At 38.2% G+C, this 12,865-nt stretch overlaps 1 protein-coding gene across 1 annotated transcript in view; it reads left to right on the top strand.

Moving 5' to 3' along the window:
- The window catches only part of LOC113068895 (NOC2-like nucleolar associated transcriptional repressor), a 33,592-nt gene that overhangs the window by 11,922 nt on the left and 8,805 nt on the right, over positions 1 to 12,865 (top strand). Inside the window, exons 11-16 of the mRNA XM_026241814.1 lie at positions 9 to 148; positions 999 to 1,110; positions 4,892 to 5,005; positions 7,705 to 7,806; positions 8,418 to 8,561; positions 12,314 to 12,427. Of these exons, the coding sequence (XP_026097599.1) occupies positions 9 to 148; positions 999 to 1,110; positions 4,892 to 5,005; positions 7,705 to 7,806; positions 8,418 to 8,561; positions 12,314 to 12,427 (726 nt within the window). The remainder of the gene's footprint in view (positions 1 to 8; positions 149 to 998; positions 1,111 to 4,891; positions 5,006 to 7,704; positions 7,807 to 8,417; positions 8,562 to 12,313; positions 12,428 to 12,865) is intronic.

Genomic DNA, 12,865 nt, shown 5'->3' with positions numbered 1-12,865 from the left:
ATGGACAGGAGACGTATCAGTCGGTGTATAACTGGCAGTATGTGCACTGTCTGTATCTGTGGTGTCGGGTGTTGAGCACCATATACCCCAGCGAGGTTTTGGAGCCGTTGATCTACCCCCTGTGTCAAGTCATCATCGGCTGCATCAAGTATGATTGATTGTGTTTTTGTTTATTTGTTTGTTGTTGATGTTTTTTGCGTACTCTGCATTTTTAAAGAAATATTTCACCCACTTTGAGTATATTACTCGAATCCAATGGGTCAGTGTGGTGCTTGTTTTTGTTTTGTCGTTTTGGTGAGAAAGTCAGTAATGTAGGGCTGTGTGATTTAATTAAATAAAATCGATTTTGTTAAATAGTTTGGCGTGATTATCCAAAAGAGTAAAGTGCAACACTGTGCCCTTAAAATACAATTATTATATTTCTCTCAAGTACTTTAATTTACAGTGAATAATACAATAGTGTTGTTTTTTATTGTTTCATAGTAGTAGTTATATAATAATAGTAATTTTTAATTGTCTATTTATTAAAGATAATAATAGTGATTATTATTATTTCATAGTTTTAAAGTATAGTCACAAAAGTTGCACAGCCCTACAAATAAGCACAGCAAGCTGAGATTTTTTTTATTCAAAATAAAATTGCTATCACTTTTTTGTTTTTTGTTTTTCAAAAAAAAAAAAAAACAATAAAAAAAATTGGGGGTGAGCTATTCTGTAAAAGACTTTGTGAGTTACTGTCTTGACAATGTTTTTACCAGCATGTGGCGCCATTAACCACATTTAAATTTACAATTCTCAGCGTGTCGATTTGAGCTCAGCTTTGAATATTGCATTGCTTTTCTGCCTGCAAAAGTGAAGACCTAAAAGAAGATCAATTTGGATAAAAAAAATTATGCTAAAAAATCCATATTATTTGTTCGCTTACAGAACTCCTGTTTTGAGTTCATCTCTATCAAGTCATTGATGGCTCTGTTGTGTGTTTGTGTGTGTATTTGTAGGCTTGTGCCCATCTCTCGGTATTACCCTCTGCGCCTGCACTGTGTCAGAGCGATCATCCTGCTGTCTGCCAACACCAAGACATACGTGCCCACCCTGCCCTTCCTGCTAGAGGTGAGACTGACATATCATGCCGTCATCAACTGTTCTGATGTTCAGAAGTTAAAATAAGATTTTTTTTAAGTTTTAAAAACCTTTATTTAGCAAGGAGTTGTTAAATTCATCAAAAGTAACAGTAAAGACATTTATAATGTTACAAAAGGTTTCTGTTTTAAAGCGGGCATAACACACAGTTTTGCGCAATCTCCTGTTAATCTGTACCTATAGAGTACTGCATCTTTCATATCTCCAAGTATGAAGTTTTTATCAGATTTATAAAAGACAGATAAAGCTGCGGTTGAGCTCCTCGAGGCGTGCTGTGGGCGGAGCTAAAGAGTCACGAACACGTGCAGCTTTTGCATAGCTGTGACAACATAAATAAAATGAGAACAAAAACATAATTAACTTATATGAACTCTGGCTAAATATGTAATGCTAGTTTTGCATGTCTAGCATGAGAATCGAACTTTTAGCAGTGTAAATAACTCAAAATGCCCCAAATTAGACATCGACTGGAAAAAAAATGATGTTGTTTTTAATTGTGGAAAAATGAGCTGCTGTAGCCCATCTACTTCAGGTTTCAATGTATTGTGTGTTCAGAGATGGTATTCTGCATACCTTGCTTGTAACAAGTGGTTATTTGAGTTACTGTTGCCTTTCTATCATCTCTAACTAGTCTGCCCATTCTCCTTTGACCTCTGACACCAACAGTGCATTTTTTTTCACACAACTGCCGCTTACTGGATATTTTCTCTCTTTTTTTTTTGGACCATTCTCTGTAAACCCTAGAGATAATTGTGCGTGAAAATCCCAGTAGATCAGCAGTTTTTGAAATACTCAGACCATCCTAACTGGCACCAACAATGATTCCATGTTCAAAGTCACTTAAATCCTCTTTCTTCCCCATTCTGGTGCTCGGTTTGAACTTCAGCAAGTTGTCTTCACCACATCTAGCTGCCTAAATGCTGCCATGTGATTGGCTGATTTTATTACCATATAAAATAATTTTTTCTCTTTTAATATACTTTCAAATATAGTTTATTTCTGTGATGCAAAGCTGAATTTCCATCAGCCATTACTCCAGTATAAAGAGTCACCATGATCCTTCAGAAATCATTCTAATATGCTGATTTATTATTAGAATGATCAATGTTGGCAACAGTTGTGCTGCCAAATATATAGATTTTTTGGAAACTGCTACACTTTTTTTCAGGATTCTTTGATGAATAAAAAGTTCAAAAGAACAGCGTTTATTCAAAATATACATTTTCTAACAATATAAATATTTGCTTTCACTTCTTAGCAATTTAACACATCCTTGCTAAATAAGAGTCATTTCTTTCAGAAGAAAATAATTAAAAAAAAATTACTGACCCCAATCTTTTGAACGGTAGTGTGTATTGTTTGAAAATGTTGCTATTTTAAATGAATGCTTTTCTTTTAAACTTTTTATTCGTCAAAGAACCCCGGGGGGGGGGGAGTATCACAGGTTTCCAAAAAATATTAGGCAGCACAACAGTTTCCAGCACTGATAATAAATCAGCATATTAGAATGATTTCTGAAGGATCATGTGGCTCTGAAGACTGGAGTAATGATGCTGAAAATTCAGCTTTGCATCACCAGAATAGATTAATTTTAACGTGTATTAAAATTGAAAAAAAATTTTTTACATTGTAATAATATTTCACAATATACTTTTTTTCCCCTCTATTTTTGATCAAATAACTGCAGCCTTGATGAGACTAAGAAAATCGTTCTGATCCCAAACTTATGAACGGTAGTGTGTGTATACATACATATATATATATGTGTGTGTGTGTGTGTGTGTGTGTGTGTGTGTGTGTGTGTGTGTGTGTGTGTGTGTGTGTGTGTGTGTGTTTGTGTGTATATTGTGTGTAGTTATATAATATTGTTTTACTGTTTTTTTAATCAAATCAAAGCAGCATTTTAAATCTCTCCGATTGCAGAACTGTCATCGGTTTTTAAAAGGAAGCTTAATTCAAATAGTTTTTGAACTTGTACAACACAGACACTCCCTAACATCACATCTGACTGGGGTCTGGTGCAGTCTAATTATACAGATTAGTCATTCCGAAAACCCACCAACTAGTCACCATTGGAAAATTAAAAACCAAAAAGTAAGACGCGACAAGCTACCTAAACGGTTGACAAGCTTTGAATTAAAGACTAAAAGATAAAAGACACCAGAGATCAGAGACTGCGGTCTGCATGAATGCGCATCCTAATGTGTGCGAACGCTGCGCGTCTTCGTTTTTGGGAGAAGTAGAGGTCACAAACTGTCAACATTTTCCACAGTGTGAGGCGGGTGACAAAACGTGTGTGTTTGTGTGTGGCTGGCGTGGGCCCCTGCGGTGACAGCTGCTGTGAGAATAGAAGCGTAGAGGCGACAGCAGCCGAGACCAACGGAAGAGAGGGATGGAGACGGGGGGACGGGGTGGGGGGTGGTCACTGCTTGGCTGCGATCTCCCACCAGTCCTGACCATACTGCGATAAAGCCTGGGGGGGAAGAGCGTACGTGTGTGTCCGTGTGTGTGTGTGTGTGTGAGGGAGGTCTGTGGTTCTCACTCAGCTCTCAAACGTGTTGTGCAGACCACATCCTCTGTCAGTGTGGCGACTCCCACCGACCCCCTTCTTGCTCCCTGTGTTTATTTGCGATGCAGGCCACTTCCTGTTTTCGCGCTCATGTTAAAAAGTAGGCGTGCAGCGATGTAGAGTAGGACATGCCTCTCTCTTTATTTTTCTCTTTTCCCGCTCTTTCTCCCTCTCTCTGTTTATCTGTGCTCTATGATTTCAAGCTTCCTGTTGCAGTAGCCCCTGAGCGTATCAGGTTGGGACCATGCGCCACCACTTCCTCCTGTGTCCCGCAGGCCGACACCACATCCGTTGTTTGCACAGACCGGCCGTCCATGAGCACACACACACACACACACACGTCACACACACACAGACACACACACCTCACTGATTCTAGATGACCTCGTCAAGCACTTTTAACCGCTCTCAAATGCGGAAGCGCAGAGAGCTTTGGGAGACGTCATAGACGTGTACCAAAGTACGCAGACTGACTGAATCTTTCAGTTATTTATAATGGAGAAAGTGAGTACTGTAGTAGTATAATCTAAGTAGTAGTTACATATTTTTAAGAAGTCATGGTGAAATGAAATTCATTCTACAGGTCTTTGCACACTCTTTATATGTTTCCTGCAAAAATGTGTATTATGAGAAAAAAACCGCCAAGTTACTTTTACTACACTGCATATTTTTGATCACAGTTTTGCACTTACAGCTTTAATAAAGTTATTAAAATAAAATCAAATAAAATGAATAAACAAAAATAAAATGAATAAACTTGAATGAATGAATAAACAAACAAATCAGAAATTAATTAAATCAGTGAATGAAGTTCATCTATTTTTTTTACAAGAAGTCTCAATAATAATAATTTATTTGATTGAAAATACAGGAAAGACAGCAATATTGTCAGATACTGTTACAATTTAAAATAACTCTTTTCTGTTTCAGTATATTTAAAAGTATAAGTCATTCCTGTGATGGCAAAGCTCAATTTTCAAGTCTTCAGTGTCACATGATCTGTCAGAAATCATTCTAACATGCTGATTTGGTGCTCAAGAAACACTTCTTATAATTATGTTGAAAACAGTTGTGCTGCTTAACATTTTAACACTGTAGTCTTAGTTTTATTTGTGTTTTTCTGTGCACGTATGTCTGCGATGCAGTGCTCTGATGTATCTGTTTGTTCACTCTGCTCCTCAGATCCTCCAGCAGGAAGACTTCAATAAGAAACCAGGCCGCATGAGTATAAAGCCCATCAATTTTGCAGTGATCCTCAAACTCAGCAAGACCAATCTCCAAGAGAAGGCTTATAAGGTGACAGACACATCCTCTACATCTTTGAGTTTCAGACCTTCTTTACGAATTCTTCACGTTCATTCATTTTATTACTATATGTGTACTTAGCCTGCCAGAATTAACGTGTTTAATTGAAAACTATTGAATGCGTTTAATACTTTAAAGGGATAGTACACCCAAAAATTTACATTTTCAAGTTGTATGATAGTTTGGACTAAAGTACTACAAATTAAAAAAAAAGAAAGAAAAAAAATGTCTTTATTTTCATACTTGCTTTTCTAGGCAAGTATGAAAGTAGGATGAATAAATATATTTTTTTGCATTAGTCCAGTCTTCAGTGTCACATGATCATTCAGAAATCATTCTAATATGATGATTTGCTGCTCAAGAACCATTATTGTTACATTTATTATTACTTATTACTACAGATGTTGAAAACTGTTGCGCTGCTTAATATTTTTGTAGAAAACAATTTCGGGATTCTTTGATGAACATAATGTTCAAAAGTTATTTTTATCACATTAGAAATATTTTTACTGTAACTGATAAATGTAACGAGTTCTCTCTGTATAAAAGTATTATTTCCTTAAAAAACAACAACTTACTGACCCCAAGCTTTTGGCAGGTAGTGCACATCCAAAATAATGAGCAAAGAGTCATATTAAAATGAAACCGAAGGCAATCACTTAAATGCATCAGATAAAGATCGGCCCTCCTCCTGGGCCAGGAGCCTGTCGTGTCTTCATGCTGACTGGCTGTAACTGGATTGAGGTTAGGAGATGAAAGCCTGAACACGCTGCTACACAGGCTAAAGCGCCGCACGCCTTGACGCTGCCAAGAGGATTGCCACACAAGCTGCAGGGATTATCCTGCTCTCCTGGTTGGCACGGGGAAGCTTTCCAGTATGTTCACCCGGGCCAAGTCACCGCAGCCACAGGCCCCCCGAGACGCCGCTCCACCCTTGCTGTCTGGGACCTCTGTCTGACTTACTAAATCTTAAATATTTCCTGACTAGTAAGGGCAGTTACGAGCAGGGTTTTCCCGTTTCCATTGTGGAGGAATGTGTTTGCGAAGGCTGCGGCTGTGAATTTTAGGTAGGGCAGAGGATTTAGGTCCGATCCCTGCACTAAACCGGGTCAGGATTAGTGTGAATGCTTGAATGCCAGGTGTTGAGTAGAGATGTGAATACTCTGTGTCGGCCTGGGCACCCATCTCTGTGTAGGGTATGAACTGATTGACTGCAGTTTTTTCCATGTATGTTTCCTCAGGAACAGGTGTCATTTATAATGGACATTAGTGCTACTGGGACTGGCTTTTCTTTTTTATTTTTGTGTTAGATTGACACACAAGTTTTTGAAATGCATGCCTCCCATCTGTTAACGCCACCAGTATGTCTCCAACTTGAGATATGTTTTTAAGTTATCCATTAAAGTGTATTACATCTACACTTCCATGAAAATATTGGAGTCATCACGAAAAACATTTTTGATAGCAATGAATACATTTATTAGGAAAGGGTACATTAAATTGATCAAACGTGACTGTGAAGACATTCAATAAACAATCTGATTAATAAAATATTTATATTTGAGATAAATTCTGTTCTTTTGAACACAAACATTTTGAACATTGATAATAATAATAAAAATATAAAAATATTAGCATGATTTCTGAAGGATCTGGACAATGAAGACTGAAGAAATTATCAGTGTTGCCAACTTCTTTCAATGGAAAGTAGTCAAAACCAGTTTGAAATGTTGGTAGATGATGTCATGTGCTAATTTGCATATTTTTGACATCATTGCGTCGTATTGCCTTTTACTTTTTTGTCTCTCTGTGCTCACAAATGGCATTTAATTTAGCCAATTTCTCAATAAAACTGTTTTAATTGATATATTTTACTGTTTCTGTTGTCAGACAACTGGATAATGACTGAAACACGGCCCTTTAAGACTACATATTGACCAGCTGTCCCTTCCAAGCTGTTAATCTGCACAAAAATCCTAATTTGTAATTGAGCCATCACCTGATGAAATCAAATACACATAAGATAAAACAAGACAAAGACAAATCCTGAGCTGTGTTTTCGGCTATATTTGCATGCAAAATAAGAAAAGCAACATAGTATCTCTTTAACTTAATGCCGTGCTCCTCTTAGCCTCTTGCTGTACAGAGCAGACACAGAGAAAGAGGTGTGCGTGCTGGGAAAGCAAGATCTTGCCCTCGTGCGGCAGAAACTGAGTCATAGAGACTAGCTAAGGTTTGTCCAAGAAGTCGCTAGATTTGTTGCTAGTGGCTTTTTTTGGAAAAAAGTCGCTAGATCTAGCTATAAATCTAACTGTTTTTATTGTGTGGTCACTATTGCTGTTAAACCGATCGTTTGATATGAGTACTTATGCGGTTTCCACCTAAGTCAAAGCAGCGTCCATCTGTATAGGAAGTAGCCTGTTAAACATACACAACTGTTAGCCAATCATAGCAGTGGGCGTTTACTTCCGAGTCTACAATCTGCCACGCATTTCAAACAGGGCGTTCTGATGAGGGGGACAAAAACATGGTCCCAAATCCTGATAACATTGAAAGTGGACAACAGAGAACAGTACAAAATAATATGTTTTCCCCTTTAAATCCGAATGCAACAACACTGAGGTTTGTTTCTGGGCCGCGAGTGCATCCTGTGTGTTGATTTGTGAATGCTTGTGTTTGCACTGTTTCAGGATGGTCTAGTGGAGCAATTGTATGACCTCATTCTAGAGTACTTCCACACACAGGCCTGCTCTATTGGCTTTCCTGAGCTGGCTTTACCCACCATCGTTCAGGTACTGTTCTCACTCTTTTCTGGAATAAGCTTTGATTTATTCACTTTCCTTCCTAACGTTTACTACATCCGCCAACAGGTCATAATAAGTGAAAGTTATGGAGCGTGCTCAACAGTTGTATTTAATGGCTCCTTTTAGGCCTCACACCTCAACATACACATCCCGACACTTACGCTGGCGACACAGCACACACATACACCAGTGTTCACACTCACACAGCACGCAAACACACAGGCTGGAGGGAAAAGGCCAGCTTCTTTCACCATCACTTCTTTCAGCCCTCTTTCACATACACACACACACTGGCCACATCCTCTGTTCTGGCCAAAACCCGAGCTTTCCTCACTGCTGTTCAAAAATCCAGTTTTGAATATTTATTCTTTTGGCCCAGTCAGGTTTATTTATAATATCCACTCCTGTTTCTTCTGTACCTTTCATTGGCAGAATAAAAAAAAAAGGAAATCAAATCTGTACAGAGAGTTTCTAGAGATATATTAATGTTTCTCTTTGAGGATAGTTAAAAAAGATTATTCCTGCATGTGGCTCTGAATTTTTGTGATGTTTCATTTGTTTGCTCTTCCCCCTACTGTCTCTCATGTTGGTCTCCTCAGCTGAAAGCCTTCTTGAAGGAATGCAAAGTGGCCAATTACTGCAAGCAGATGCGCCAGCTGCTGGAGAAGATACAGGAGAACTGCAGCTACATCACAGGGCGAAGGCAGAAAGCTGCTTTTGGCGTGGCTGACGTCACAGCTGTGGTGAGTGCTTTTTTTTTTACCAGGAATGGGCCAAATTGTTGTTCAAGTCAATATGAAATCAAAATGGATGCATTACAGCTATCTTATAATCTTTTAGCAAAATGTATGCCTTGTATCAAAAAGCCACACAGATGGGAGCAAAATTATTAACCATTAATATAAAAGTTCAACAAAAACCAGATGCAATCAAGTCTCACTTCGTTATTTTTCAAATGTTTTTTTTACTTCCTGTAAATGAGTATACTACCTTTCCTACCTCAATTTTATAATTCTTGATGTTATATATCAGTTTAATATTAATACATTTATTAATTTTTATATGCATTTATAAATGTTATATTTAATAAAACCAGTACAATTAATTCATACTTTCCATTCAAATAATAAAAATATTGTTCTATATTATTATTTAAATTTATTTCTGCATTTGTAATTGTTGTTTTTGCACTCTATATTTTCATTAGTCTGTTTTCGATATGCGATAAATTTTATGGCAGTTTTAGTATTTTTTTAATACATCAAGATAAAATAAAACATGAGAAATGTTGTGAATAAAAATGAGAATTTGATGTTTTAAATTTTAAGTTTATTTTATTTCAAGTAACAAAATTAGTTTTATGATTTGAGATTAAGTTAATAATAATAATAACATTGCTGTGCAGGATTAAACAGTCTTCTTTACCACGTTGCACACATTTATGTTTTTTTGTTCAACTGCAGTACTGCAGGTGTTACCATCTATAAATCAGGAATTAAAAACATACACACAGGTCACGCTAGCTCTTATTACACGCAAGGTCTTATTTGTAGCTCTTGTCTGAGTACAGCTGATGTGTTAACTGCTTTAGCACTGATTGAATGAGTTCTAACATTTTTATCCGTTTGTTTTGATTCATTTCGTCAACCCTAGGATGTTTTCTTTTACTTTTCTGTTTTTCCACCCCTCTTCGTTTTTTCCAATTACACCGTGACCATAACAGCACTTCTAGTCAGACACTTGTGAGCTTTGGGACCAGACATGGCAGTCAGATGTTTATTTTAGCTGTAAAAGCAGACTGTTATCCCTGTAGTTCCTCCTCTTTCCTCCCACCTCAAACACCACCCTGCCTTTCGTCCCCTCGCAGGTGACTGCTGGTCACCCACAGTCTTCGTCTGTGTTTGTGTTCAGAGCCCTGTGTGTTTACGTGTGAACACATCTGAGTGTGTGTTCCTGTGGTCAGTTGAAAACAGCATGTGGCTGTTGGCCTGGAGCCTAGTTGACCACACCACCTGGAGGTCAGGAAGTGCAGTCACAGGTCCTCAGACAGATACACACGGCCATCGTGGCACGGAACACTATTACAACCGTAGCCTGATGCAGGGTCGGTGGCGGATGTGAGAGCAGATGAAAGTAATGGAGCGGAAAGCTTTCTAATGCTGTTTCTCTCAGCGAGAGACTCAGAGGAGGATGAGCAGACGTTAAGTGCTTCGTCTGCGAGCGTCTGGTAACATCAATCCAGTAGCAGACTTTGTGCTCGTTTATTGTAATTACAGGAAATGTCACCGTTTTCATTAGTTTTGTTTTCATTTTAGTTTACTTTTAATTAGTGTTGGTGTAAATGTTTTCATATGCATTCTTTTTGAGAATTTATTTTAAATTTGTTTAGTTTCAGGATTGATTTATTCATGTTTGTGGCCCTGGACAAGATGTTTTTTTCAGTTGAGCTTTATGCTTCTGAAAGCTGAATAAATAAGATCCAGTGATGTATGGTTTGTAGGATAGGACCATATTTGTCCAAGATACAACTATTTAAAAATCTGGAAATCTGAGGGTGCAAAAAATCAATATATTGAGAAAATTGCCATAATGTTGTCCAAATGCACTTTACTTATCAAAAATTAAGTTTTGATGTATTTATGGTAGGAAATTTAAATCTACAATTTTCATAGTCATGAAAATAAAGAAAACTCTTTGAATGAGAAGGTGTGTCCAAACTTTAGGTCTGTACTACTTCCTTTCTGTTTGATTGTGCATCTTTTTTAGACAAAATAGTGTAAAATATATTTTAGTTTAATTAAAACTATATCATACATTTTCTTTATAATTCTATTTAGTTGTTGACCATATTGTAGTGCACATTTATAATTCAATTTCTTTCCTTTTTTATGCAAATTTTTGTCTTAATAGGAGTTTCAGTTAACAGTAATAACCCTGGTGCTGACTGCACTGATAATGATGAAATTGGTTGGAAGAAAAAAAATGAGGGGACAGCAGGGGTGAAGGTTGTGAGAGAAGGTGAGAAGTTGCTTCCTCTCTGGGGCGAGATCTTGGCTCCATTCATCTCCATCTCCGCTCTCATTTGTCACCCCTGCCGACGCACAGCTCATTCATCTCTGCTCCCCGCCCCTCGCTGTCTCTCGACCAACTTGAGCTTCTGATAAATATTTAAGGCCGTTTAAGACTGAAATGAAGGATAGGTGGAAGGGTCTGTGTCTCTCCTCTGTGTAATGTTGAGCCGTAGGGAGAGTTGCAGCTGGGCAGAGCATGCAGACAGCATGGCACCATGCCGGGGTGCGTCTGTTACTGGGCTCCGGCCAGCGAGAAAGATGTCCTTTAGTAATGAGGGTGGCATGGCAGACTTCTCACTTGACACTGCTGCCAGCACAGCTGCATAAAGCCGCATGCCCCACGGATCAGTCCAGCAAACAAATATCTGTCTATATGCCTCCATCAACTACTAACCCTAACACTTCACACAGAGGTTAAAGAAATATATTCCTAATTACCTAGTGTTAATCTATCTCTCTCTTTATCTCTTTATACATTTACATATATTTATTTTACTGGTATGCAAACTGGTAACACAGTATATTTTATAGTAATTTTATTGGTTATATGAAAAAAAATGAACACTTAAACTTGAAATTCTCTCTTGCTTGACACCAAAGCTCAGTGTGCATATACACCAACCATTGCAATGGTTTAAACATTGCGTTGTACTTTCTTGCGTTTTATTTTAGCCAAAGTACCATAGTGCTGAGTGATCGCTTCAGGATTTCCTTCCAGAATGTGCACCGCAGTAGTTGAACAGATGCTTCAAAGGATGAAGCCCCCAGTTTGCCAGGGAGCTCATCCTCGCTGGTCATGTACACATCTGTTAGCTTAGTTTGGGTCTATTGCATCAAGGAAGGAGCATATTGTGCCCTTTTTTAGCTTTGATTGTTTTTACTATCCTACAAACCACTGCCAATTGTTATAAATAAGTTTAGCTAACTGTAGAGTGAAGTTGAGATTTATTGCAGTCTACTGAATTTGGAGGTCAACTAATCTCATTTTACCTGATCAATATCATCCACAAAGACCTTTAAGGAAAGGCTGGCAGGGATTCACTCTCTTACCATCCTCCCCTGCACCTTTATCCTTCTGTTAGCCACTTATTTTTGCTGTTTCAGAGAAAAGGTGTTCACCAGGGGTCACTTCTTGGTCCGCTACAATTGGCCTGATACTTAATTAATACACTTAAGAGTATAGTGATAGACCTTACAATTTTTTTTCCAGACTTGCTCTGTTTGTGTGTGTGTGTTTTCGGGGGGGTATTGATTCACAATAACAGAGCAGGCCTATGTGTACACATGATGTCGAACAATTGTACTTTTTGAGTAGCTTTATGGCTTTATTTTGTTGAGAATGTGTACTGAGATGCCTTTTGTTTAGCTCTCCTATGGGTGAACATGCAGTAGTATTCGTTGTGTTTATTTTGGTGTGTTTACAGGCGGCCTGGGAGAAGCAGGTAGCAGAGGAAGGCACTCCACTCACTAAATATTACAGCCAGTGGAAGAAACTTCGTGAAAAGGAGATTCAGCTGGAGATCTCTGGAAAAGAAAGGGTAAACATGCCAAAACCACATCCACGATTACGATTAGACCCAAATAATCCAAACCACACCTTTCAGAGGAAGTTGGATTTAGTAAGGTCCTTCATTTTTTTTCCATTGAAAGTGTTCCATTGACAATGCTATGGTTTGATCTTCAGAAATAATACATTTTTTGGAATTTTACATACGGTGTGTGTGTATATATAGATAGATCGATAGATATCGAGATGGATGTTAATCCAAGTGCTATTTTAATGCCACTCTTATATTAAATGCACAGATGTGATCATCTTTGTAGTGCTGGTTCTGTGAAAGCACCTACTGTGTGTGTTGGTGTGTGTGTGGAGCTGGAGCGTGTCCATAGGGAGATAATGGAGATGACACCAGGCGGAGTGTTGGCGTCTAGGAAGCGGCAGATTGGCGGAGGAGGCGGCAGGGCTAGTGCTACAG

The sequence above is a fragment of the Carassius auratus genome, unplaced genomic scaffold, assembly GCF_003368295.1.
Source record: "Carassius auratus strain Wakin unplaced genomic scaffold, ASM336829v1 scaf_tig00000254, whole genome shotgun sequence".
NCBI classification, from domain to species: domain Eukaryota; kingdom Metazoa; phylum Chordata; class Actinopteri; order Cypriniformes; family Cyprinidae; genus Carassius; species Carassius auratus.
The sequence above is the reverse complement of the archived record's forward strand: the minus strand, read 5'-3'. Positions and strand labels throughout refer to the sequence as shown.